This window comes from Toxorhynchites rutilus, chromosome 2 (genome assembly GCF_029784135.1).
Source record: "Toxorhynchites rutilus septentrionalis strain SRP chromosome 2, ASM2978413v1, whole genome shotgun sequence".
Taxonomy (NCBI): Eukaryota; Metazoa; Arthropoda; class Insecta; order Diptera; family Culicidae; genus Toxorhynchites; species Toxorhynchites rutilus.
The window spans coordinates 55,457,205-55,483,399 of record NC_073745.1 but is presented as its reverse complement, the minus strand read 5'-3'; the positions used below and the strand labels follow the sequence as shown (position 1 = coordinate 55,483,399).

At 38.5% G+C, this 26,195-nt stretch overlaps 1 protein-coding gene across 6 annotated transcripts in view; it reads right to left on the bottom strand.

Annotated features, from left to right (window-relative positions):
* Window positions 1-765: 765 nt before the first annotated feature.
* Window positions 766-26,195, bottom strand: part of LOC129764413 (FHIP family protein AAEL005291) — a 51,886-nt gene continuing 26,456 nt past the window's right edge. For 4 of the 6 annotated variants that reach the window (XM_055763469.1, XM_055763467.1, XM_055763470.1 and 1 more), the window contains 9 exons: window positions 12,467-12,669; window positions 12,141-12,410; window positions 11,681-12,077; window positions 10,801-11,001; window positions 9,818-10,733; window positions 7,622-7,800; window positions 7,211-7,556; window positions 6,584-6,622; window positions 766-2,029 (listed from right to left, as the gene is read on the bottom strand). In XM_055763469.1, coding sequence (XP_055619444.1) covers window positions 1,611-2,029; window positions 6,584-6,622; window positions 7,211-7,556; window positions 7,622-7,800; window positions 9,818-10,733; window positions 10,801-11,001; window positions 11,681-12,077; window positions 12,141-12,410; window positions 12,467-12,669 — 2,970 coding nt within the window. In that variant the 3' untranslated portion in view covers window positions 766-1,610. The remainder of the gene's footprint in view (window positions 2,030-6,583; window positions 6,623-7,210; window positions 7,557-7,621; window positions 7,801-9,817; window positions 10,734-10,800; window positions 11,002-11,680; window positions 12,078-12,140; window positions 12,411-12,466; window positions 12,670-26,195) is intronic. The other 2 variants (XM_055763471.1, XM_055763472.1) reach the window with 2 other exon arrangements.

Genomic DNA, 26,195 nt, shown 5'->3' with positions numbered 1-26,195 from the left:
TTTTTCCTGTTTGTTCCACAAATAATTACTATTATAATACAAAACCATCATTAGACACAGTTTTCGTTTAATATTCTGCGATATCGGAAAAAAAAACTTTTATTTAATCACATAAAATAAATATTCGATACGTTAAAGTAAATTTTCATTCATAATTTTGATTTTGAAATTTATTCCACCTGAATATCCATCATTATTTTCACCTCCCAATGAAAGCACACGTAGCTTAATGCCGTCTACTCTACTCTTCAAAATCAGAATCCGAATTGGATTACGATTCCAATAATACAAAAGCAAAAGCAGCAGGTTTTCCATTTTCATAGTCTTTATTTTTAGATTTTCCAAAACAATATTCGGAACTTGACAGTTCAGTATAGTTGTATTGGTGAACCCGAGTGCCAACCCGTGAAACATCTCAGTGCGAAACTAACAGCTTTCGGGGCGAACTAGTGCGAAACTGAGTGAAAAAAAAACGTTTTGACAGCAGTTAGTGCGGCACTGGGGTTGAAACTGAACAAAAACGAATTCGCTATGTGTATCATTCGATTTTGATCGAAATCCAAACACTGCCTACAGAAGAAGAACATCATTTGCATTGTTTATTTTTCATGATTCATATATATACACGGTTACCTGAAGGAGATTTCTTTGTACGCACAGGTAGCAGTCAACGTGTTAAGTAGGATATAAAGTCCAAAGTATGTTTTATAATTACAGATGCCACCTCTAGTAAACAGTGCTAGCTGGATTACGGATTGTCTTAGAGAAAAATCTCCACTCGTTGCCACCATTTCGTCTCTCTCTAATATTAATCTGTTAATGTATATATTTATACAAAAATATGTTATTACAATATAATTTTTGCTCGCAAGATCTTACAGCACTTCACACATCGATCTTAGTTCCGCTTACGCATATATTGCATTTAACTTCAGGTATAGCTGAATCTACGCGAGAACAGCGTAGAATTGCTTCTCTCGTTAATTCACCATTCTCGTTTACTATTGTCTAATCATACTGACAAATTGGACAACCGTATCAACGCTATCAACATATTAGTCTTCTTCGTGAAAGGGTTGTTCATTGGGACGTTTCGCTGGATGTCGTTCTAAATTACAGAGTCGTTTGGCTTTTTGTTTCGCTATCTCTCGAGAAAGATACCCTTCATAGTTTTAGCTGGTAGTCGTTGTAACGTTATAATGAGAGAAAGAGGGTTTCGTTATACAACCTTTCAAAGCATTGCCAAAAGTAGTATTAAAGCCTTAATAAAATTTATTATTCTATGTATCGAATAAAATAAAGGGATAAAAATTCTGAAAATTATTCTAGAAAGGTAAGAAAAAAAAGAAAGGATAAAATATTTGTCCTAACTTTTCTATAAATTAAAACGGTACTCATTTTAGAAATGAATAGTGTAAGTGTATATGAAAGTGTTTTCGATCACGATATTTGTTCTGTTTCATCTCAGCCGTACTGAGAATCATGCATAAGGTTGCAGAAGTAGACCTAAACTAACCTCGATAAAAAAAGCAGATAAAGCTTAACCAAACATAAACAAATCGAATCTGCGAACGCTTGATCGATTCACGTAGGGAGATGCACATTCACCCTCAACTAGATTTCGCCGGTTGGCGAATCAGCGCGTGCTCGGAGAACATCGTGATACAATGTTCCTGCGTGATGGAGGACAGCTCCTTGAGCCATTCGTCCAGTATGACGGCACTGACGGCGAGATCACGCTGTCGCTCGCTACCTACCCCAAAGATGGATCCATTGATGTTGATCAACGAGTACTCGAGACTGTTGTGGGCACTCCCGCTACCGATAGAGGACATGCTCGGAGGACTGCCACTACTGACACCCATCGAGGAGGGATGATCCACGAACTGAGTTTCGGCTTCTCGTGAATCACGCCGACTCCCGCCGCTTATCGTACTACCACTCACACCGGAGCTACTGCTGCTCGAAGACTGTTGCTGATGATAGCCGGACACCGGCGAGGACGAATGCGCCGATCCGCTTGATCCACCTGCCAAGGGAAACATATTAGATTTTGGCAGTGAGGCTGTAAAGTTCTCTCTGTACAATAATTACACAATTCAACTCGAAAAACTTAAAATAGATGCAAACAAAAAATTAAATCTAATGTGGGAATAGCAATATTTTTATAGGGTGTACCTATTTCTACAGGAAGTTCAAAAAGTCTGGACACACAAACAACAGAGTTTGTTTTCAAAATTTGTTTTTTTTTTATTTGAAATATTCATTCACGTGTCCAGTCTCTAGGAGATCCTTTCCATTATAAACATGCAAAAAATCTGATTATGATCATGAACCTTTTGATTCTACTGTGATATTCGTAACGATAATCCATTGGATATTACAATACATCGTCGAGGAATTTTCTAGGATACACAATAGAGTGCTAATGAAAAAAAAATGTGACCTCAAAATTTCAAAAAGTCACCCCATACAAAATGTTCACCACCTCGAAAAAAGACCCTATGCAAAATTTCAGCTCAATCGAACTTAAGGGATAGTGGCGCAAAGCACTCAAATTTTGAGTTTTTTGAAAATCGAAAATTGAAAATGAAAAAAAAATGTTGCCAAATGTCTTAAAATTGCATGAAACGTCGAGATCTACTGTCATCTCGGAAAAATTTTGTCAAAAAAATGTTCATGCAATTTTAATACATTTGGCATCGAATTTTTTTTCGAAAACACGTTTTTTTTTTGGAAACATCAATTTACGGTCAACTATCAACAGTGATGGGCGCAACAAAAATTTACCCCCATTTGAAATCAAAATGTTCCAATATTAAGAGTTTTTTCAGGCGATACAAAAAGCATAAGAGGCTGTCCACATACGACGTGGACAGAAAAAGCACGATTCTAGATTCCTCCCTCCCCCCTCGTGGACAAGCGTGGACATTTTCGTACCCCTTCCCATGTTGTCCACGTGGACATTTTTCTTCATTTTACTAGAATAATTCAGGAGATAACTGAATTGCGCATAAATTAAATTTTAATTCCATTTAAGTTTATTTTGTTTCAAATTTTACTTGCTGAACCCTGCCACGTTTGCTGTGGCTCATTGATGTTTTATGACAGAGAAATGAGTAGTAAAACAAAGCGAATATTCCATATGAGTTTAATTTTGAAATACTTGCAATATTTTGTTTTTCTATTATCTTCGAAGATACAAAGGCTATCTGGTTTGTGAACACGAAATGCATAAATAGACATAAAATGCATAAAAAGACATAAAATGCATAAAAAGTCGAGATCTGGTGTCAGCTCGAAAATAAATTTTTGCCCGAAAATCGACCTTTTGGGACTAAGCCTGAGAGGCCTGAGAGGCGTATGGAAAAAATAAAAATTATCGAATTTAAAGAACCGACTATGTGCATTTTGTTAATTGGTCCAAAAAAATGACCTGTGCAAAATTTCAGCTCAATCGGACATGATTTAGGGGTGCCTCAAAGCACTCACAAAGTTTTGATTTTTTGGCCACTAAGGCTAAGTCACAAAAAGTCGATTTTCGGCCAAAAATTTGTTTTCGTGATAACACCAGATCGTTTTATGCAATTTTAAGTTATTTGGCATCGAAAAAAAAATCGAAGAAAATCGAAAAAAAAATGGAAGATTTTCGATAATGAAAAAAACAAAACTTTAAGTGCTTTGAAGCACCCCTAAATCATGTCCGATTGAGCTGAAATTTTGCACAGGTCATTATTTGGACCAATAAACAAAATGTACATGGTCGGTTTTTGAAATTTGACATGAACATTTTAGCAGCCACCCTAGTTAGCAGTAGCAACAACAATTATTGAAGTGGCTCGTATGTTGTGCCATCAGAGCTCGAGTTTTTGAAGCGCACAAGATTATTTTTCTATCAATTAAACAGAATTTCGAAAAAAGAAAGGATAAAGTAGGAATCATGCACTGATATCTATAGATCTTCACTTGACAAAGGAAAGTAAAGGGTCGACATTTTTCAGCGATTTCGGAACGCCTGTATCTTCGATATAAATGATGGCATTAAGATGAAAAATAAAGCATTTTCGAGCTACAAATTTCTAGTGTGTGATGCGTATATGTGTTGTAATTGCAAGAAAAGAAAAAGCGTTTATGGTTTGTTTTCAAGTTTCTATAGATTTCGAAAATACATTCGTAAAAGCAATCCAATCAACATGATTACTTCGCTTCCATTTGATTCATACAGAGTTTCAGTAGAACTATTTACTACAGAGGTATTCTCTATCGAATGAAAAATTATCCTTTGATTTCGAATTAAGAATATTTCATGAAATAATGAACGCACAGCAAGTCGATGGCCAAATCTACTCATCGAAATCTTGGAAATATTAAATGCATGGTCCAGTTGTTGCTCTGACGAATGCATTATAACAGAGTTACAGCGTTTCAAAGATCACTCAAAACTTTCTTTGTCGCTCTTTGCTCCTCTATTTTTTTCGATTGTAGTTCTTTGCTTACTTCGGAATACGATCGCCACAGGAAATGTCGGTTCATTTACACAATCAATTCACTTTTAATTATCAGCGCAATAGAAACCTTTTCCGCAATAGTTCGGAAAATTTTCTAAGGGTACTAATACCTTATTAAAAATATTTTCAATATCTATATTTTTTTATTTTACAACTACTTATTGACCATTCTGCATTGAGTGTTTAGATAGCTTCCATAATGCTCGTGGGGAAAAACATCAGAAAACTCATGTCTCATTATTTTTTTACTAACCTTGCACGAAAAGTTATTTGTATTGCTCTTTAGTTTTTCTCCGCGTAAATCCTTATCAAACGGTCACTTACTTATAAAATTCTAACAGTTTACCAGGAAGTAATTCAACGCCAAATTAATCCTCCGCGGCCCCGATCCTTCCCATTTTATTAAAATTTTGGTCATTTTTTACAAGAATAGCCTTGAAGCCTATTGCCCGATTGAATCATTTTTTTTTAGAAATCTATTAACCTTTTATTATTTTTTTATAAATGTTTTGATTATTGAGAAAACTTTCTCATGAATTGAATAAAATATCGAAAACTATTATATCTGTTTAAAATATTGTTATATATAGGTTGTTAGGAATATTTTAGGGGATAGGGGATAAAAATATTCCACGCTTATGATCAAATCTTAACTACGAAAAAATTATTGAACTTGTCCTTGAGACCGGTTTTAACCTTAAACTGACTTTAATTCAAAAGTGCGCTATTTTGCACGATTGAATTGCTTTCATTTCAGGAAATTCTGCATAAAATACTGTTGTGAACACATTTCAATTAGTGGAAGATAACAAGAAGGATAATCGTGTGGTGTCAAGAAAGGAACTGTAGAGTGGTTGGAGAGTATCAATTTGGCTGATAGAAACAATCCAGTTTATCATGCATTTTTGGAAAATTGATTAAAAACACAAAATTTGAGGTTTCTTCTTTACATTTAAAAGTTGATTCTGGGTTCCATTAATTTGAAAGTTTTACAACTGCATTCTATACAAAATTGTCTTATCTTTCAAATGAACAGTATAATTATTTTTAGGAGCGTACTTTCTAAATTAGAGTCAGTTCAAGACATAAAATTAGACTTAAGTTCAACAGTGTCCTAGTTGAGAATTGCCCACATGCGTAGGATTTTTTCATCAAATATGATCCTCTATCGCACCCTCAATTTCTACTAAGTGAGAGGGTGTTTACACGCGATATTCCAACGTGAAGTGCTCGTCGACGACAATCTGGTTTGCGTATACCTCGCCAGATCTTTCTCGATTTGCATGACTTTGAGAGATTTTCCATTAGGTTTAGACGGAAGATGAGATCGAAGGGGGGTGTGAGCGTAAGCTAGTGAACAGGTGGATTGCAAGGTTTTTGAAGGATCACCATTTTGATGATAAAGTCCACCGCGATCGCCCACAGATTTAGGAAGGTATAGCACGACAATACTTTATTTTTATTCGTTGCTAACCGACACTTTTAACTATCCCCTATTTTTTAAATTCAGTGAAATGAAATTAATCTTATTTGAAAACCCGTTCTCTTTTGCTTATGTTCAATCTCAATTGTCTGTATCCACACTTTTATGGTTTAATGGCCCCAATTGATGAATGTTTAAGAGTTCAATACAAAACTTTGTTTATCTATTGTATACAGTTCGTCAACGTCAACGTCAGGAACGATCAACATTTGTTATACAATCAGCAAAGAAAATTCAAGGTACAGCACAATTTTAGATGATTGGTAGTCTACATTAATGTAAGGACCATGCATACCATACGATAGACGATGTTAACTGTTAATCATGCAGAAAATGAAAAATCACTGGCAACCAATCTACAAGTTTGTTAATCAACTAAAGAAAAAAATCCAACAATATTTAGAACACTCAATTGCCCGTTTCCCTAAATTGTTATTAATGTTAAAACTCAACGAGATCTACCAAACACCAAAACGGTAATGTTCGAAAATCCCAACCGAAAAACGAACGATAGATACTGAATAAACACAGAGAGAAACATATTCCAAATAAACAACCAATAGAAACAATAAGAAAGATGAATGATATTTACCAGTAAAAAATTGAAATACTTGTGCTATACCGGATGATGCTAAGGTACGAGTGAAGAAAAACGAAATGGATTGATTTGATTACGCATTTGTTATTACTGGATAAAAACATTAAATAAAAGGCATATTCATCACGTAAGTTGCCTTACTATTTCTCATTGTTATGATTTTCTGATTACTTTGCGTCTTTTTTTTTGAAAAAATTGTTATAATACAACAGAGAAGAACGTAAGGGAAAAGAAAAGCGTCGATAAAAAGATGTCATCGATTTTTGTCATGGGACGAGAAGGTAAATTCACCTCGGCTTATAGTTTCAATAATGATGCAAAAAAGCTAAACTGATTTCTGTCAACCTGTGAGTGAAGTGTTAAAGAATAAGCGCTACTTATTTCAAACAACAAAACCCGCTCGTTTTATTCGATATCCTAAGCGTATAATAGATCGTACTTTGTGTGTCATTTTCTAACAAAACAAAGCTCGGGTGTGAGAAAGGCTGACCGTGAAGCAGAAACAGTTAATAAACCAAATGGTGACTCGCGCGAAAGTAGGAAAAAACGCAAAAATCTTCTATCGTGTTGGTTGAAAACAGTTTTGCGCGCAATGAATTGGAACACAATGGCAGAACTTACCGGACGATCCGGGTCTTTTGAAGATGCTGGAGAACGAACTGCTGATGCTTTTCCGCTTGATATCGTTCCTTTTGAAGGGATCGTACGATGAGCCTGGTGTTAGTTGCATAGGGGTTGCCTGGGATAGGCCGGAAGTCATCGAGACACAAGACCCAACGCCGCCGCCGCCTATCCCGCTCGTTAGCACCCTACCGGTGCTCGTGTTCGATTCGATGGCGTTCTTGCGCATGTTGATCAGTCGGAATTCACGATCCACCAGAAGCGACCTCGCTACGTCGACGATCTCCAACGATTCGTCACAGTCTGGCAGCTCGGCATCTATTTGTTGTTTGAGAATTTTGAGGACCTGGGTATGCAGTTACATTGTGCTTAAAAGGTTGATCTGGCACAGTAAATTTAAGAAAAATATACCTGATGAAAAGATGGTGTATCGGACGTCGTTGGAATATCGGGCCGAAGAAGAATTGAGTGCAACAACGGGAGGGGAAACCATGCCAGATGGCTGATCAGTCCGGTTAGGTGTAGGTTTACGTACAAACAGTTGCTAGTGAAGGTTTGCAGTTTGCCCCATATGGCCGTGAGAAAAGGACCTGCGGTTATTAAAGCACCTTTTTTTTATAGTTCAATATATCTTCGGTGATAGGACTTTTGTTTTTTTTCTTTCTACAGGTAAATTGACCGTTGCGACTCAAGAATACTCTAGAATACGTTTGCCCAAATTTCCCAATCTCAACGGGAGATGAACCCGAATTCCCCAACATGATGGAAAGCTTGATTTATTTAAAATCTGAAGTCACAAAACCAGTTGTATCTCGGGATTGGATAAAGGTACAAGAATGTTCTTATACCAAAATGCAGATACTTTATTGTTCTTTTCAGAAAAAAAATGTTAAAACAATTATTATGTTACAGTTTTGATGAATTTTTGTACTTTTCTTCGGATAACCCCCATCAATGTTTGGGATCTCTGTTGGTCAACCTCAGTGGCCATTTTATTCCACGATCTTTTCATGTCTGCAGCAGCGAGTCACGGGTGCATTTTTCAAATGAGATTTTTCAATTTTTCGATTAGGCTGAATTGGGGGCAATTAGGAGGATTGAGATGTTTTTTAATGTAATCGATTCCATATGTTACGATACCACTGAAATTTATGGACAGGTTTGTAATATATGAGGCGTAGAGGTTTATCGATCGCGAGAGGAATAATTTGATTCAACCAAGGTCTGCACTCATCACGAATGTCCGTAAAATGATTAAAAACCGAATTAATCCACCTAGAAGAGGTATCGTGCTTTTCAGCAGTATAAACGGACAGACCTTCAACTGTTTTGCTCTTGGTTCCAGTCAGCTTCTAAACAGTCCACATTTGGCGATTTGATTTTCGTTTATAGACGCAGGGCATTCCTTAGGAACAGATTAAACAGACTTTTCACAGTCTATCTCACTCCCACTGGCAACTGCGCATATTACCCCGCCAATACAATTATTTCAATAATTTAAATTATCCACTCAAAAATTAAATTACTTTTCCGTATATACCTAATATGGCTTCTCTGTTAACTCACAAACCGAAATATAACCATCAGCGAATTGAACTTTGATATTAAACCACTCAAAATGCTTAATATCGAAGCAGCTAAAATTACATCCACACGCGGTATCATGTTTTATGTTTCCCTTTTCCACTTTTGATCAGTATTCATTCTCATGAGGTGGCTTAAATATTATAGAATAACATGTAGAAGGTGTCTCATTGGCAGAAATCTGAAATTCAAAATGTAACTATACAAATCAACCACCTGTCCAACTTACCCCCATTGTCCGTATTTCTCGCGGTTCCCCTACTTAGTTTAGATTTCTATGCCGAATAACAACACGCCTTGAATGTATCCTGGAGTGGCAAGCTCTAGAATACGCGTGAACACAGTGCTAGTCGGAAGAAATTTTTTTGACGAAAAATCCCCCGGCCAGAACGGGAATCGAACCCGAACCCCCGGCATAATAATGTGAGACGCTAACCACTCGGTCACGGGAGCACCAGCCTGATTTGACTTAGGCGTCGCGCAAAAATTACGTAACGCGATAAGGGGGGGGAGGGGTTGGTTGCGTTACTTTCTGTGTATTAGAGGTAGGAAATTGCGTTACGTAAGGGGGAGGGGGAGGATGTCCAAAATCCGGATTTTTAGCGTTACGTAATTTGTACACGACGCCTTATGCTCTGCCTTTTTTTAGCGCAAAAATAGACTTCTAAGGTTCGGACGTCATCCTGCCTATTTTTTTTAAAACAAGACATGAATTGAATGAACTTGATTTTTTTTCCATCGAAAGAGACTTGTCAAACGATTTCAGATACGCCTACTACGACCACTGCTATAAAATGAACAGTGATTCCGGATTCTAAATGTTTCAAGCTTTACGTGATGATAGCAACTCAGTCACAAGAGCCACAATTTTTCCAGCTTTAAAAAATAGATTTGAGTCGTAACGATCAATAGGACTGTGGAAGTAACAGCAGTTTAATAAAATATGAGAGAGCCATGCAAAATTCTTGGCATTTTTCTGGCATGTTTCACTTACAAACTGTGAATAAACAAAACAGTACCCACCTAAACTAACGGTCCCTTGGGCAAACAAATCCTCGGACAGATCCAGATCGATAATGGTTTCCTCCTTGATGCTGGATACTTTCCACGATTCGTGCCGTCGTCCATCCTCGCTCCCGGAACCCATGGTTGTGATGTTCAAACTTTCATAACCACTGCTATCGCCCAGCGATTGCAGACTGTCCAACTGTTTGGTCATCGTAGTCAAATGCGATCCCCCGTGGGAGCTCCCAGTGCTGAATATCACCAGAGGTGATTGGCACTGGCTAGAGCGATCATTTTCATTCATGTCCGCTAGGACACTGTCTGTCGCCGTGGTGAATTCAGCCAAAAAATTCTTTATCATTTGTACTTTGTACGTTCGCACGTCGTCCGTCGTTCCGTTGTTACTTGGGCTTAAACTACTATTACAGCTATTAACAATTTGGCTACTATTGTTGTTGTTGTTGTTCATCAGTTTGTTGATTTTTTGGTAACGGTACGTGTTGTTCCACTGCTCGCAGGCTTGCTTGCATTGAGCGATCCGATTGCGTGCCTCCAGCAGATACGCCTGATAGCTGGCGAGCAGTGTTTCGCCCGTGTTCAGTCCGTAATGGTTCCAGTTGGCACCGATCGTTTTGCTAATGTTGCGGCCATTGGTGTGTAGTGACCCGCTAGCACTGCTTGACGTTGTCGTTATTGGGTAGTTGTTGTTATTGTTAATACTAAGCACATTATTGACCTTTTTCATGATCTCCGGTGCAATGTTTAGGAAGTATTCCACCGCACTGGCGTACGGATCCATCCGGTTGATCTTGATGCGGTGCGACACCGGTACATGCTGACCGTTCAGCAGATACTTCAAGACCAGCTCGAGCATAATGTCCTCGCAGTTTAGTCCCAGCAGGGTGTCGAACAGTGACAACGTAACCATGCAGAGCTAAAATGTACGGAATCAATGTTTCAGAATTAGAATGAATTACTTCGAGGGTCAATCGAGGACATACCCTCGCGTCGTTACTGTTCAACCGTTCCACCAACACGTCCAGTATCCGCTGCCCATCGAATTTGTCCATGTCCAGGAGAAACTTGACGATCACCTGGATCAGCCCCGGTTCGGTTACCGAGCGCATGATGAGATCTAGATACGCCATTGCCGAAACCTGCGACTCGACGTTTGTCTGGAATTGACCTCTACCTTTAAATGTCTGTTCACCGCGTGTCATTGGGTAACAGTTTGTTTGTTTATTGTTTCGATTTAAGGAGAAGGAAGTATTACAGGGAGAGACACGTGTGTATAATTGTTTTATCACCAAGGAAGCAAATGGATGGGAGGGACCAAGCGAGAAAATTGTTGGAAGGGAAAAGAAAAATTCAAAATATATTAGTTATTTCTGACAAATTCGCGACGCGGTTGATATGAGCCGAAGAATAGGAACGCAAGCAATTCCATCCCAAAGAGAAAAAAAATGCCGGACCAAACTCTCCCCTGATCTCAATGCGATTTAACACTGAAACCGGAGAAGTTGAGCTTGGATCCAGTTATTTATTGTCTTGTGAGATGGAATCGGCCAAACACTACTTGACGAGCGATAAGAAAGTAACACAACACTTAGATGATTACGCTACCGACCATCACCGGAACTGGGGATTGTCAAGAGATCGTGACTTATGGAGAGATGATCAACGAATTACATCCAAGCCTTCGCCTTCCGCGTTTAGGTTTTGGTTTATGTAACAATCACAATCTGTACGCCGACACCATCTACCCCCAACAAGGAAAGGATTGTTAACCGGTCTAGATAAAATATGTGTAAGCAATGGGAATGTGCGCTGATAAGATGGGTTACATTACAGAACGGTAGACAAATAGAGCCCGAACATCACCTGCAAAATCGCCGGTCCAAGCACCGGTACCAGGAATCCCTGATACAGAAAGTCCAACAACTGCTGCCTGATCATTGTGTGTGCCACCTGAACGACGGCGTTGCAGAATTCCAGACAATTCATGAACAGCGTAAGCTCGGGTACCTCCGTTACATCGTCCGTAGTGATTCGATACCAATCCATGGTTTTTATGTCGATCTGATTTGGCAATCGGGAGTATAGACCACCAAGGCCGGTCACCAGGACGGGACAAATCGACGAATACGTTGCGATGTACGTTCCCACGTTGGAGTTCTTCTGGGACAAAGCCATGCACAGGAGTAGTGCATCACGGGCCTGATGTCCTAGCGATCCCTCCCGGTGTACGTACGGAATTAGCAGGGAGAAAATAATGAAGCTAGGACATAGATGAAACAAATTATTCCAAAAGTGTTGATCAAAAACATTACAGCTTACGTACTTCGTATGTCCCCCACTGCCGTTCTGCTGTTCGGTTGAGAAGAAGAACAAATCTAGCAGGTGAACATTCTGCATCAGCACCACGCAGAGTTGGTTTAGCAGGATCACCAGGCGTTTTTCCACATCCGGAGGGTATATTTCGTTCTGACTCGAGGCTAATATTTTAAGCAGTGGTCTTAGGAACGGTTCATGCACCAACAATTGGTGTCGGCTGTGACTGACAAGCTGTTCATAGAGCTTCAACTGCTCCAATCGGAGGGCGTTAGCATATCTGCAACAAGATGTGGAGTAAGAGAGTATATTAAAATAATATAACACGTTTCCTACCTTCCGGTTTTGATGCCCCACTCGTACAGCTTATCGAGCAGGTTCTCACTTAACAGATGCTCCAGACAGGGTGCCGATGGGGCTGGGGCCCCCGGCAAGCTCAGTTTGTTGCAATGATGTAGCTCAACCAGCAGCAGTGTCACCATGTGGTCCAGATGTGTGACCACTCCCAGGACATCGTCGTGGGATTGACCCCGATTGTTCTGGAACAGACAAACATACAAATTAGCAACGGTGCTCTCCATCTATTGACAAAATAGTTTCGCATCATTCGAAGCCGGTAGCTGAAAGTGTATCGCGCATATAGACCTGAACGGAAACAAAATGCAAAATACTGAGCACAGGGGCAGTAACATTTTTCCATTTTCCAAGCTCCTACTTTACTACTTCGAACGCCTGATTTAGCAAACGCGAGACCCAAATATCGATAAACAAATCGCATCGCATGGCTCTTTCGATCTCGTTAAGCGGAACTGAAGCCACCCACTTGTTTTGTACAAGAAAAGCTTCGCTAACGAGCGGTGCTCACTAGAGCCTAACGCGATCTGTTGATGATTCCTCGCAATACACCCACAAATGGTGTCTCATTTGTGATCCTTACACGTAACAAGTAGCATGCAGCGGGAGGTACATACACGATGGGCTTTGTTTGCGATTTGTAACGATGTGGTAATTGATGATACTTTTGAATATATATATATATATATATATATATATATATATATATATATATATATATATATATATATATATATATATATATATATATATATATATATATATATATATATATATATATATATATATATATATATATATATATATATATATATTTATATTTATATATACCTGAATATATTGCAAATTGAAGTTTTTTTTGTATATAAAAAAAAGGGTACTAATTTTTTTTCTCAGTGTATGTTTTTTTCATGCTATAATAGGCTACATACGCTATAACTCTTTCTAAGACACTATTTCGGTACGGCTCATAGTTTTTTAGATATAAATTATCAAAGATTTCTCCTACTAAAATCGATACGCCCTTTTTAAAAGTTACGCTTGAGTCAAAAAATTCCCAGATTTGCTGTGGAAAACTCATATATTTCCTCCAACCCAAACGAAATACAAACTTTCATTCGAAAAATACATGTTTTTAAAATCTGCCATTTTGAACGATTCCATTTGGAATTGCACTCTCGTAATATCGATCATACATTTCAAGTTTATAGTCGTTGTAATAGTGACAATATTTTGCTGTTTTTTTGGTTTATTCCATTCAGTTGTGAGTTACAGGGTGTTAACAATAGAGGTCAACATAGAGCAAATTCGGAACATTTTACACTTTTCCTTTTGTAAAGGCGAGAATGCAAGCCAGGCCGCTGAAATTGTGAATGGTGTTTATGGTGCCTATACTGCAACAGTAAAATACGTGCAACTTAATTTTTTTATTTTATTTCTTTTTGGCAGACTTATCTTACTTCTTAACCCTCTACAGCCCAAGCCCGCTTTTAGACGGGCTTCACGGGTTCTCTTTTCAATTTATTCGGACATTATTTTCAATGTTCACCTCACCTATTTAGAACGTCTTTAGAATATTTTCATCTATCACACATATACATTGGTTTTCTGCTGGCAGCTATCTGCTAGGAGTAGTTTATGTTGAAAGTCGGAAATTCGAGATAAAAGTGGAATAGGTTTTTTTAGATAAATAAAAAACTTGGGTCTTAGAGGGTTAACTAGGCGAACCTAGCCAGAATATTCACCTGTCCCGGGCTCCTGAATGCCAAAGGGTGATTAGGCTCTGCGGATTGCGCGTATCTGCATGCTCGTGCTGTTCTGACGTGCTGTCCTGACCCAGGAATTGTCGGACAATCGCGCAGGAGCTAAAGCCAACTTTTGGCAACTTTTGGCCGGGCAATTTCTTCCCCATGTTCAACACCTTAAGAAGAGCCTTCGGGACAATTCCAGTTCCAGAGAGAACGACTGGAACAATTCTTGGGACCTCACTCAGCCCCCACAATTCTTTGAGTTCCACGGCCAATGGGCGGTACTTACAAATTTTGTGTCCGTGGTTCTCATCAAGGGTTCGGTCGGTTCAGTGGAATAGCGACATCGATGATGGTGACTTAGCGGTCACTCTTGTCATAAACCATTATAAATTATATATATATTTTTATTTATTTAATTTTTTTTAAATTTTTTTTAATTTCTTTAAATTTCAATACACTAAATTCAGATCTCTACTGTCAACAAATGGACCGTTCGAAGCTAGCGATTGACCAGAAACGTCCAGAACTGGCAAACAGAAGAGATGTTGTGTTCCATCAGGAGAACGCAAGGCCACACAATTCCAAGAGCTTAATTGGGATGTTTTAATTCATCCACCATATAGTCCGGACCTGGCACCAAGCGATAACCACATTTCTCTCGCATTGCAAAATTTCCAGAGTGATAAAAAATTGGTATCAAGAGATGATTATAAAAATCTATTGCTAGAGTTTTTACTAATAAGAACCAATACTCCTTTATAGAGACATCATTAGAATGGCAACAAATTTTGCAACAATACTTGACCCAAGTCGGACAATCCGAAGCATATTAAAAATAGTTTTGATTTTCACCCACAAATAATGGATTACTTTTTCCCCAACCTAATATAATTCCCAGACCTTCTTGAAAAGCTTTAAGTTGATCTCTAATGCTGTGAAACGTTCTGTCATGTAACGATTCGCCACCTCCATCTCTTCTTCATTTCAAAATCTAACATTCAGTTCCATCTGCAGCCTCTTTGTAGTCTTGTTCAAAAGCTCGTCGAAACCAACGACAGAGTATAGCGTTTCAAAGTTTCATCGAGCTCCGATTTGGGATACGGGACAAAGCCAAACATCATCATAAAGCGCCCTTTATCACGCCATAGTTGGACCTTCTCCGCTCTTGGTGTCATCAGAATTTTCTAATTACTGCAATAATCAAAATTGTAATTAGCGGAATTTAGTTTGTTTTCTCCAGATTGATGACGAAATTCACTGATATTCCTTGATTTTCAAGGTTTTTCAAGGTAGTCGACACCTTGGCCCGTATAATGAAAACTGTTCATAAACCGAAATGTAATTTCCTTACTCTGGTGAATATTATGCACTTGTTTTTTAAAGGTGATATAAACAGATAACAGATCAATGTGCTCCCGTGGCCGAGTGGTTAGCGTCATAACTAACATGCCGGGTGTTCGGGTTCGATTCCCGTTCTGGTCGGGGGAATTTTTCGTCAAAGAAATTTCCTCCGACTTGCACTGTGATCACGCGTATTCTAGAGCTTGCCACTCAGAATGCATTCAAGGCGTGTTATTTGGCATAGAAATCTCAACTAAGTACTAATAAAAATGACGCAAGTAATACTACGTTGAGACGGCGAAGTTCCTCTAGGAACGTTAGTGCCATTGAAGAAGAAGAAGAAGAAGATAAACAGATAAATAGTCGCATCGCGAAGTAATTGTTTTTCACTCTACAATTATTGTTCGTTCCAAGTGGGAAATGTTTGCAGCTGGTTGGGAAAATTACGTATTATTGAATGAAAAATAAGGTATTCAAATTCAACCCATTACGCAAGATATAGCTTTCGTCCAAAAACCATGTTTTTTTCTTTTAAATATTCATAACAATCTCTAATAAACAAGTCATTATTCCGATGACATTCAATTTGTGTCTAAAACTAGCTGCCGAATACTGCGCCGACAATCGGCAAACTGGTTTCACACTGATTACGCAAATACAAAATCTGAGTTTCAAAAAGACACACAATGACTACGTGAATTAATCACGCAGAGGTAATTTATAATAATGGTGAGAAGTGTTGCAGCCATTTCAGCAATCGCTTACGCGATTCGTAAGTACCTTCTTTCAGTTTGTGACATTTCTCTGTGGCGTACCAAGTCAAACGCCCCGCTTTTTGGCTACCGGGAGATCAAATCTGCGAACGAGGCTACCTTCACAAGTCGGTCAAACCGAACCTACTCGCCAACGAGAAAGCACATTGTTGTGCGAAAGACAGAATGATCCCATGGAACCGGTCTTCGAAACGAAATCTCTTAAAATGGTAACCCCGCGCGCGGTAACGACGTCCGCAGGCAACAACGAGAGAAAAAAACAATATCACGCCCTGCTTGCGCCATCGTTTTTGGGTTTGTACCAACACTGTTAGGACAGGTATAATTAATCAGCGTTCGAATGACAATTTGCATAACAAACATTTTCGAGAGAGATCGTTTGGAGGACCACTCCATATAAGCTGCAGCGTCCTTAAGCTGCTAAAAATGGTTTGTTTTTCTGTAAGGAAAGACCCAAGATTGAAGATTCTCTCGAAACATCTAAGACTGATGTTGAAAAGCGTCAAAGACAGGCAAGAGCTGCTGCAGGGAATCCATACGTAACAATAACAATGGCTAGGTAAACAGCTACCCATTCCTTCTGCCACCATTGAGACCGGGTACTTTGGTGCCGCGCAGGCTTGGCGTATTATGTGGTGATGATCAGAACCGCCAACATATGTACGAATGTACATACAGCAACGCGCACGCACACACACACAACCCCACCCACGCTGCCGTCTGGTTGGAGGAAAGTGCGGCACGCGAAAAGCAGCGACCCAAAACAAAAATGGAAAAATATCGCGCGTACGAAGCGTAAAATGGTTATGCATGCAGTAGTCATCACTTTTCTTCTACGCGGCGTGTTGTGTTTCGCGGCAGACCGGTGTCTGGTTGAGGGATCCTACTTTTCCTGCCTGCCGCGGCGGCGTGTGGGCGGTTATGACGACCACGACACGATGAGAGAAGATGCACTAATTTTGCTTCGAATGGCTGTTGGCTGTTGGGAGTGATATGGTGTTGAGTTACGGAGCAAAATCCCTAAGCTTACCCACGTATTGTGCATTGATGGTGGTGGCTTAGTACGAAGAGTGGCACTCAGTGCAATTAGTAATCATCTTGGTCGCGCCATTAAATTTGGACCCAGTTACGAGTGATTGCTACTCGCGAAATCGTAACCATCTTTTATGGTCATCCGATGTACTATTACAAATTGTATGTTCAGTCTGCTGGATGTCGAGTAAACAACACCAGTTAAACCATCGTAGAAGGGGCTATTACAGGGGTTTATTGTTATGCGAATTTGTCACATTTTCAGAGTTTCATCGAAATTGAGAAGAAATACCACTTAGTTATGAATCTTCTGGTAGACCTAATCCCGTCAGTTCCTTCTGATGTTCGTCATGGTTCCAAAATTTGAAGGTGTGTTTTATCAACCTGAAAATCCAGTACCAATTTCGCTTCACATCAACAGAATACGAGGCTCAATGCTACGAAGGCAAATTTCAATTGGATGCCTACTGCAATGTCACTGCAAAACATATAAGAAATGTAAAAAAGTGAAAACTTTCCTTGTGCGGAAACTAACACTACAAAATAAAGACAATTGAGGGGCATAGAATGAAAGGGGTGTAAGTGATTTGATCGATTTCTCTACATTGACTCTCTCTTTTGGTCATAACTTAGCTGCAAATACATTCCCAGCTGTATTTGACAATGTGGAAGATAGGTCAGAATTTCATCTACATTCTATCCAACTTCTATAAGACCAGGATATGATCTTGCTGCTGGAATGCTTTAACTTAGATCCTAGTTTATTGGTATTGGTGACTACCAAACACTGCATGATTTTCATATGTGTGTGTGCAAACGCTGAGCATAAACGAATGTTTTTGTATTTTTCAAGTGTCAAGTTTCTAAGGACCGTATCGTTAATTATGGGTACGCTCAAAACACAGCTTTATTTCAAATATTGCATTTGTTTTTCAGTTCTGATATCAAAATATTGTATCTTATGAATGAAAGAAAGGAGTAACAGTAAAAAATAATCAAGATTCTGATTTTCGCGCCAATGATCGCACCTGCTTCTTGATGTCCCTCATTAGGTTCTGGACAACCGTCTCATCGACTTGTTTGCTCACATTTATCCAATCCTTTTTGAACTGCTCAAGGTCATCGGCTGCCTTGTCCTTCTTCCGCAGTCGTCCCTTCATCAAAGCCCAAAATTTTTCAATAGGTCTTATTTGCGGACAATTTGGAGGATTCATCTCCTTTTCCACAAAATCGACATTATTCTCGCGATACCAATCCAAGGTCAAACGTGCATAGTGGCATGATGCCAAATCAGGCCAAAATAGTGTCGGACCAGTGTGCTTTCGGATGAGCGGTAACACACGCTTTTGGAGACATTCTTTCCGGTAAATTTCACCATTCATATTCCCGAGAGTGAAGAAAGGAGATGATTTCATGCCACATTGACAAACAGCTTGCCAAACCAGCACTTTCTTACCGAATTTTTCGCAAAAAATTGACTTCTCCGCGTTCGGGACATCTGTTCCTTGCTTTACAGTGTAAAACTGTGCCCCAGGAAGAGTTTTGTAGTCCAGTTTGACGTAGGTTTCATCATCCATGACGATGCACAGTTCGCGTTTGCTTAAAATCCAATCGTAAAGCTTACGGGCACGGGTTTTCACGGAACTTGCCTGAATTTGGCTGCGTTTGGGACATTTTTGCTTTCTATATGCCTTCAGTGAGTTACGTTCTTTGGCACGTTGAACCATACCGATTGATGTTCCACACTTTTTTGCGCAATCCCGTATCGATAATTCCTTTTTTCTTTCAAATTGCCTGCAAATCTTTTTATCCAAGTTTGGCTTGGATGGCCCAGGTTTTCTGCCGCGACCGGGTAGATCCTTCAATGTATTATACATACCAAATCGCTTGATAGCGTTTTGGACCGCATGGACGCTTACTCCTTCCGCCTTCGCCAATTTTCTCATTGATATTCCTGTTTCGGAGCAGTATCTGGTCACAATGGATTTTCGTTTTTCTTCTGTTAGCCCTCTCATGATTGCACTTTTAGGAAAAAACGATCTTTTAACAATGCTAACTGAACGCTAACTGTGTCAACAACAGGAGAAAAATAAACAGCTGTCAAAACAAGCTATAGTATTTTTCAGACGGAGACTCTAAGGCGTACCCATAAATAACGATACGGTCCTTATAAGACCAGTTACATTTTTCCGTTGTTTTAGTTGTTTTGATCAATAAATCTGGAAAATGCCGAAGGGAAAAGTGCTCACGAAGAGAGAAGAAATACAAATCGCAATTTCACCAAGACGTTGACATCAGAGAAATTTCTCGTCGGATTGAACAATCCCGTGAAGTAGTGCTCAATTATTTGACGAATCTTCAAGGATACGCTAAGAAGGAGAGAGCTTCACGTAAATCGAAGCTCTCTGACCGGGATAAGCGGGAAATAGCTAGAACAGCTTTGAATACCTCAAAATCGCTTATGCAAATAAAGCAATATTTCAATTTAAATGTTACTCGGGTGACAATTCGTCAAGTTTTGGTGAAAAATCCTCACATAAAGAGGGTTTAACATTTTCGACGCCCCGTCACCCAGATATGGGTGACACTTTCCTCGTTCAAATTGAATTGGATTTTTGGAAGGAATTTGATAGAATAGGCACCTAAATGTAACTATAGGATATGAAGAAAATTAATGAAATCATAACTATAATATTATACTGTTTATATTATACTTTTTATTAATTTATAGTACGAATGGTTTGTACTGCCGGTTATTGCAAAACCCCTATTATATGACTTTGGCATGTGTTATTGGCATCATTTCGTCTTCAATTGAAAACAAACATTGCTAGATCATGTAAAAGTTATCTACAAACTAAGTTTGATCTTCATTTAATAATTTATTCGCAAGTTGGGCCCTGCAAGAAACTCAAAAACGTCGCGTTGGGCGACGCGTGTTAAAATGTTAAAACTCCTTATCTTACACCATTACACATCGGAAGACGTCTGAGTTTTGCCAAAGCCCACATGAAGCGACAGTGGGACATGGTATTTTATGACAAAGAATGTTTCCAAAAGAGTACATTTAGCTATAAACCATAACGAAAAGTTCTTGACTGACGAAAAAAAGTTCAATTAGGATGGTTCTGACGGTTTCAACTGGCGTGATTTACAGAAGAAGGAACAGTATTTTTCAACCAGGAATTTTGATGGAGTCTCGTGCATGGTTTGGGCGGGATTCTGTGCTCAAGATAGCTTCCACATTATTCAAGGATTACATACATGTAATCCTTGAATACTGGTACTGGAATCTGGAATCCTCTCTCCTACCGTTTTTGCGTTGATATCGTCACAAAAAATTCACATTACAGCAAAACATTACTATTCATATCAGCACGGAGACAAAGCAATGAATTAAGGACCAAAAACTTATTTTTTTGAACTGGTCAGCTCGCCCTCCAGAATTGAATCCTGCTGAAAATCTTAGGGGGATCCTTGTATGCAGAATCTACACTGAGGGAAAAGGTAAACCCCGATTGAAGAGCTCAAGGTCGCAATTTCGGAAACATGGAAAAATATCGGGAAATTCGCTCAGTAACATTGGGTAAATAATATTCTAACACGAATTTTACAGGTTATTAGCCAAAATGGCGAGGTTGACCATTATTGACATGTAAATCAGCCTGAAATTATCATATTTAAGCACAATAAATAAACAAACAACTCTTTTGAACGAAATCGACGTTAAATATACTTTATTCTAAGCATTCAACAATGTATGAATGTATCTTGTTGAAATGTTGAAAACTGTTTGTGTTGCAACGAAATAGAATCAGGGTGGTCTTATAGAAGTTGGACAGAGTGTGTCGGATTCTTAACGAACTTAAATTGGAACGTTTTTGCAGTTGAGTTATTAACTAAACAAAAAGTTGATGAAGAGAAATCCATCAAGTCACTTCCACCCCTTGCATTCTAAGCCGCTTATATATAAGATCGATGTCAAATAACGAATCGTTATGCGTTGGATGAATGTGGGGTCCGAATTTGATCATTCAAGCATGTCTTCAGCCACTTGATTGCGATGAAGTTTGTGAAGAAAATTGAGCTTTTTCGGGACTAGTCGTGCTGCGACTTTTCTCATACATAAGAGGCATGAGACCACCACCAAAATATAAGGAACGGTCTCGTTCGAAATATTTAATTCACGGGCTATCTCTCTCAAACTTAATTGACAATTTCCGAGCACCATTACTTTTATTTTTTTGATGTTTTCATCATGTGAAGAGGTGGATGGTCGTCTTTGGTGTGGTAAACCGTTCATTTTTTCTCCACCGTCTTTGAATGTCTTATACCATTCATACATCCGTGCTTGAGACATAGTTGAGCCACCAAATGTATATGTTGCAGAATACATTCAACCTTCCGGCACAAGAAATTTTGTTTGCAACACCAAATTTCACACAATATATTCGACCAATAGAATTAACGATATCAAAAATCACCTACCCGAAAATGTTAACACGTGTTTAATGACGCTGGAAGCAATCTGACCGATCGCGCTCAAAATTGACATTAGGAACACTGACAGTAAGACCAACTTTAAAAAAATAGGATGATGGTGCCCAAGACACGACGCCATTGTTAACATAGAACTACGAATTTATTGCATTCAATTTGCCTACTATTCAGTTAACACTTTCCACATTAAATAAGGAAGAAACGAAATTTTATAGCTGATTCTTTCGTATTTTTTGTGGTCCTGATGTGTGATTTTGTTGTAACTTAAAAAAAATCTAATTTTCATATTAAATCTTAACCTCAGTCTACGGCGTTGGCTGATCACTATCTAGAGTGAAATTAAAAAAAGGAAAGTTAATGAGTCAAACCATTTATACCTCTCGCCTGACGCAATGTTACATGCTTATTACCTTTGTTTTACCCCCAATTTGAACGAAACGATTATTATGTCCACATTATGGTTCTCAATGCTAAAAAATGAGCGTTAATTGAACCAAAAAACAAACGTATGCTTTTCAGAAAAAAAATCATCTTCTGAAAATTATAAACACAACACTTGCTTGATTCAAGCGAAACAACAGTAGATAAAGACTGGTTCTCACCCGTTTCCGGCTTGGTCCCAGTTTTTTACTCACTTCTGCTTGGTTGACAAAACAGAACAACCTCTATTTTCTTGTAGTGCGGCTCCCATATCCGTTACATATTTTTCTGGATTGGACCAAAGATGCTCGGGCCCGACACAATATATATTGAAGCCTTAGAGACATTTTCAGCTGAGACGAATTTCAATAAACCAATTTGATTGCGTTTCAATTTAACAATCAAAGACGAATGAATTTTCTAATGATCAGACGGCAATGGCAATGGCTTCTCTCAAATCCGATAGCTAAGAGTTTGGTTCTAGTTTTCCAAACTGGCAGACCAACACACCAAACACATGCTTTATAGCAAACCCTTATTATATTCAACAAACGCATGATTCATTGCAATGAATGATTGCACTGAGCAACGCGAGCAATTTTTAAATTAACTCTCAGTCTAAAATTTGACGTCGGCTGATCGCTGTCTAGAGTTTCACTATCAGAGGATGTCGCAGTCACGTAATTTATTACTTCGTTCGATGCAACTTGACATGTTGCATCATTATCGCTAGATTACATGCTTTTTCACACCACAACTGAGAGGGTATCAATTGCTTCTGCCATTGGATAAATCAGAATGAGGGGTTTTCGTTTAGATATTGTTTGACATTTTTCAGCTGTACAACAGTTAGTTTCAATGAATTTATATTTTCTATCCTATTTGATTCGTGTATCACGAGTATGTCAGCATTTTTCGGAAGGCAACTGAAATGTGAATGATTTGAACAAAGGAATATTCAATTTTCTCACATAAAATTTTCTATATCTTTATTTTATTTTTCTATTGAAAATCATAAAATGACGCTCATCCGCCAAACAAAATTGCACGGCTGTTTTGCAATACCGTCTATTTTTTCCATTCTTGTATCGAGGTGTGTCCGTATATTAATGTGATATCAGAATCGGAAAATGTATGTTGTCTGCTCGCTAGCTGGATTGAGCCTGTGATTTCGAATCGTGGATGGCTTATTTATACCAAATAAGTAAAAAACGGACAGAAATGAGTGCATTGGCAACCCGTTATTGACGGTACGGGTAAGTGAGAGCACAAATGGGCAGAACAAATGTATGGGAAAATTGGAATGCTTCCAATTTTCATCAATTTTAATCGCTTAGGGATTAGGGAACCATAATGTATAACATATCAAACGAATCTTAGAAATCTCACGATTCAATTGGTATGCAAATAATCGGAATTCGCTCGTAGCGAGAATAATTTTTAACGTTCACATAATTTCATAAAAACGTGACCCGTTTGCTGATTTGATACTCTAACTGAAAGACGTAGTCCTACCGGGAAGATTCAACATTAATTCTCGGTATATATTTGAAGAATGTATATATAATGTCCACATTAAATCAATATTTGTCCATATTTTTCCACAGAGGCAGAGGGCGTATACTACACAAAATTCAAATTGAATAATTGCGATCTGTATTTCAACGAAATTGAACAAGATTTAATCGAGATTATCTTTTCTATTCATCATTCGAGATGCCATAACGAAATGCGGTTATCGGCAACTTCGGTGAAAAATCTAATCTCGTTCAAAAGATTCTCGTATTGGAACGGTATCACGCCAAGTGAGTACCGTTTCAATTCATCACCCACGATAAGAATATTCAAACCCAGATGCGTAACTTCTGTCTTCCTCGAGTGCTCAAAACACCTGAGATGAGAAAATAAATGGCGAAATTGTGGGGAAAACACATTTAAACTAATTGGGTGAGAAACAACCGTCAATAATAAACAAAAAAAAAACAGCAGGTATAATTTGCATACCCTCTCTGCTTCGCATAGCATGGGAATAGTGTCGTGTGAAAAGACATACCTGCTCTGTGAGAGTATTCACAAATCACCCGGGTGTACAGTTTACGACCGGAACAAAATAAACTGGTTTGGCTGAATCAATATTGGTACTCAATAAAATTTGTCGACGTTAATGATTTTGGGAAAAAGATCCATTCGCTCGAAGTCAGCGGGAAATCCAGGGACTCGAAAGTACAATTTAACGTTGGTTTGGGATAAATACTTTGAAAAAAGTGTTTGCAAAATCAAAAATGGTCATATAGAATGACAAATGAATTCCTATCACGCCGGTCTGTCTAGCGTCACATTGTATGAAACGCAAATATCACATTAGAAACATTTAACCTGCTGGGGCATAGGAAGTGAAACAAAACAGTAATTGGAACGTGACTCAGCGTTCAAATGTTGTACCACTCCTAAGCATTGCGGCCGTATTCGGGCACGACAGTCACATACGCTCGACCAATTATTTCAAGCTTCCTTGAATACATCCAAATTTTCCCCGACCAATTTCACGAAGATTGACATTGAACAGTATTGATTAATGGGTCCACTGGACAAGCCAAACGATGAGCCATAATCTTTTATTCATCAGCAGACAACCAGAAGATCGATGGGAGAGTTTATTCGAATCAGGCTTCCCTTCAAGTCAAAAAATGAACTCGGAAATAATTGCACCCGAGCGTAATTGCGGAAAATTGCTGACGGTAGAATCAGGTTATTGAAAGCTAACAGAAGACAGAAGAGTATGAAGAGCACCGAGTCAGAACGATATGGTATGAGTCACCGTTGCACTTAGTGATTGTAGAATTGCAGTGATGAAAAGATGAAGATTATCAACCAGACAATGCTGTTATAACAATGTATACATTACCTTTTAATGGGCCCTTAAAAAGACAGACTAGATTGACACCTGATAAGAACGTGTAGCGAATCGTCACATTTACAGTAAATAAAAATAATACTTACTCAACGATTCAGCGTTTATATAGAATGAAACTGTTAATCTCTTTTACATAAGTACTATTCATAATTGGAAAGGGGCGGTCCCTCTGTCATAATCACCCCTCTAAGGGTGACATTCATGACCATAACAAGTATATTATATTGGAAAATTCATGATTTTGAATGAAGGTAATCGGTAATCGGAAGATGCGTCGGCTGGTCAACCTCTGTCAGTTTCTCTTTTGTTGTCGTGATGAACGGACATGCAAAATCGTTTTCTTGGTAATTGAATTGCCCCGAGGGGAAAAATATAATTTCGCGCACATTTGGACAGTTATTAGGTGATGCCTTTTTATATCACGGAAAAGATATTTCGGATATACGGAGGATTGAATAAGGTTGTCTTGATGATTTGAGTGTCGAACGTCAAAAAAAATAATCACAAAGATCACAAGCGAAAGAATATAATTTCGTACTAGCTGACCCGGCAAACTTCGTCCCGCCTAAAATTAAGTTTTCGTTATGATATTCACGTTTTCTTACTAAACGCACGTTCATGGGTCCAATCGCAGAACTGTTCATTGATTGATCTTATAATCTACTCTTTGAAATTACCTTTCACTATAACATTCCTAGTACTTCTACCAAAACTCGTCATTATAATATTATTATTAGGAGATTATTTTCAGACACAATTCTCGTTCAAGATTTTCCATCCACTTGCAAATAACATGTTTCTCCGTTACATGGAATCAATGTTTGATACAGAAAATATGGTAGAATGAAAACAGCCCAAAATCGGACAATTCCTTCCTCGAGTTTTGCTCTTATCAACACATTCGACGATCCATTTTTATTTATATAGATAGAAGAAGCTAAAGGAGTGTGTTTTATCACATTTAAATCGATTTCCACTTT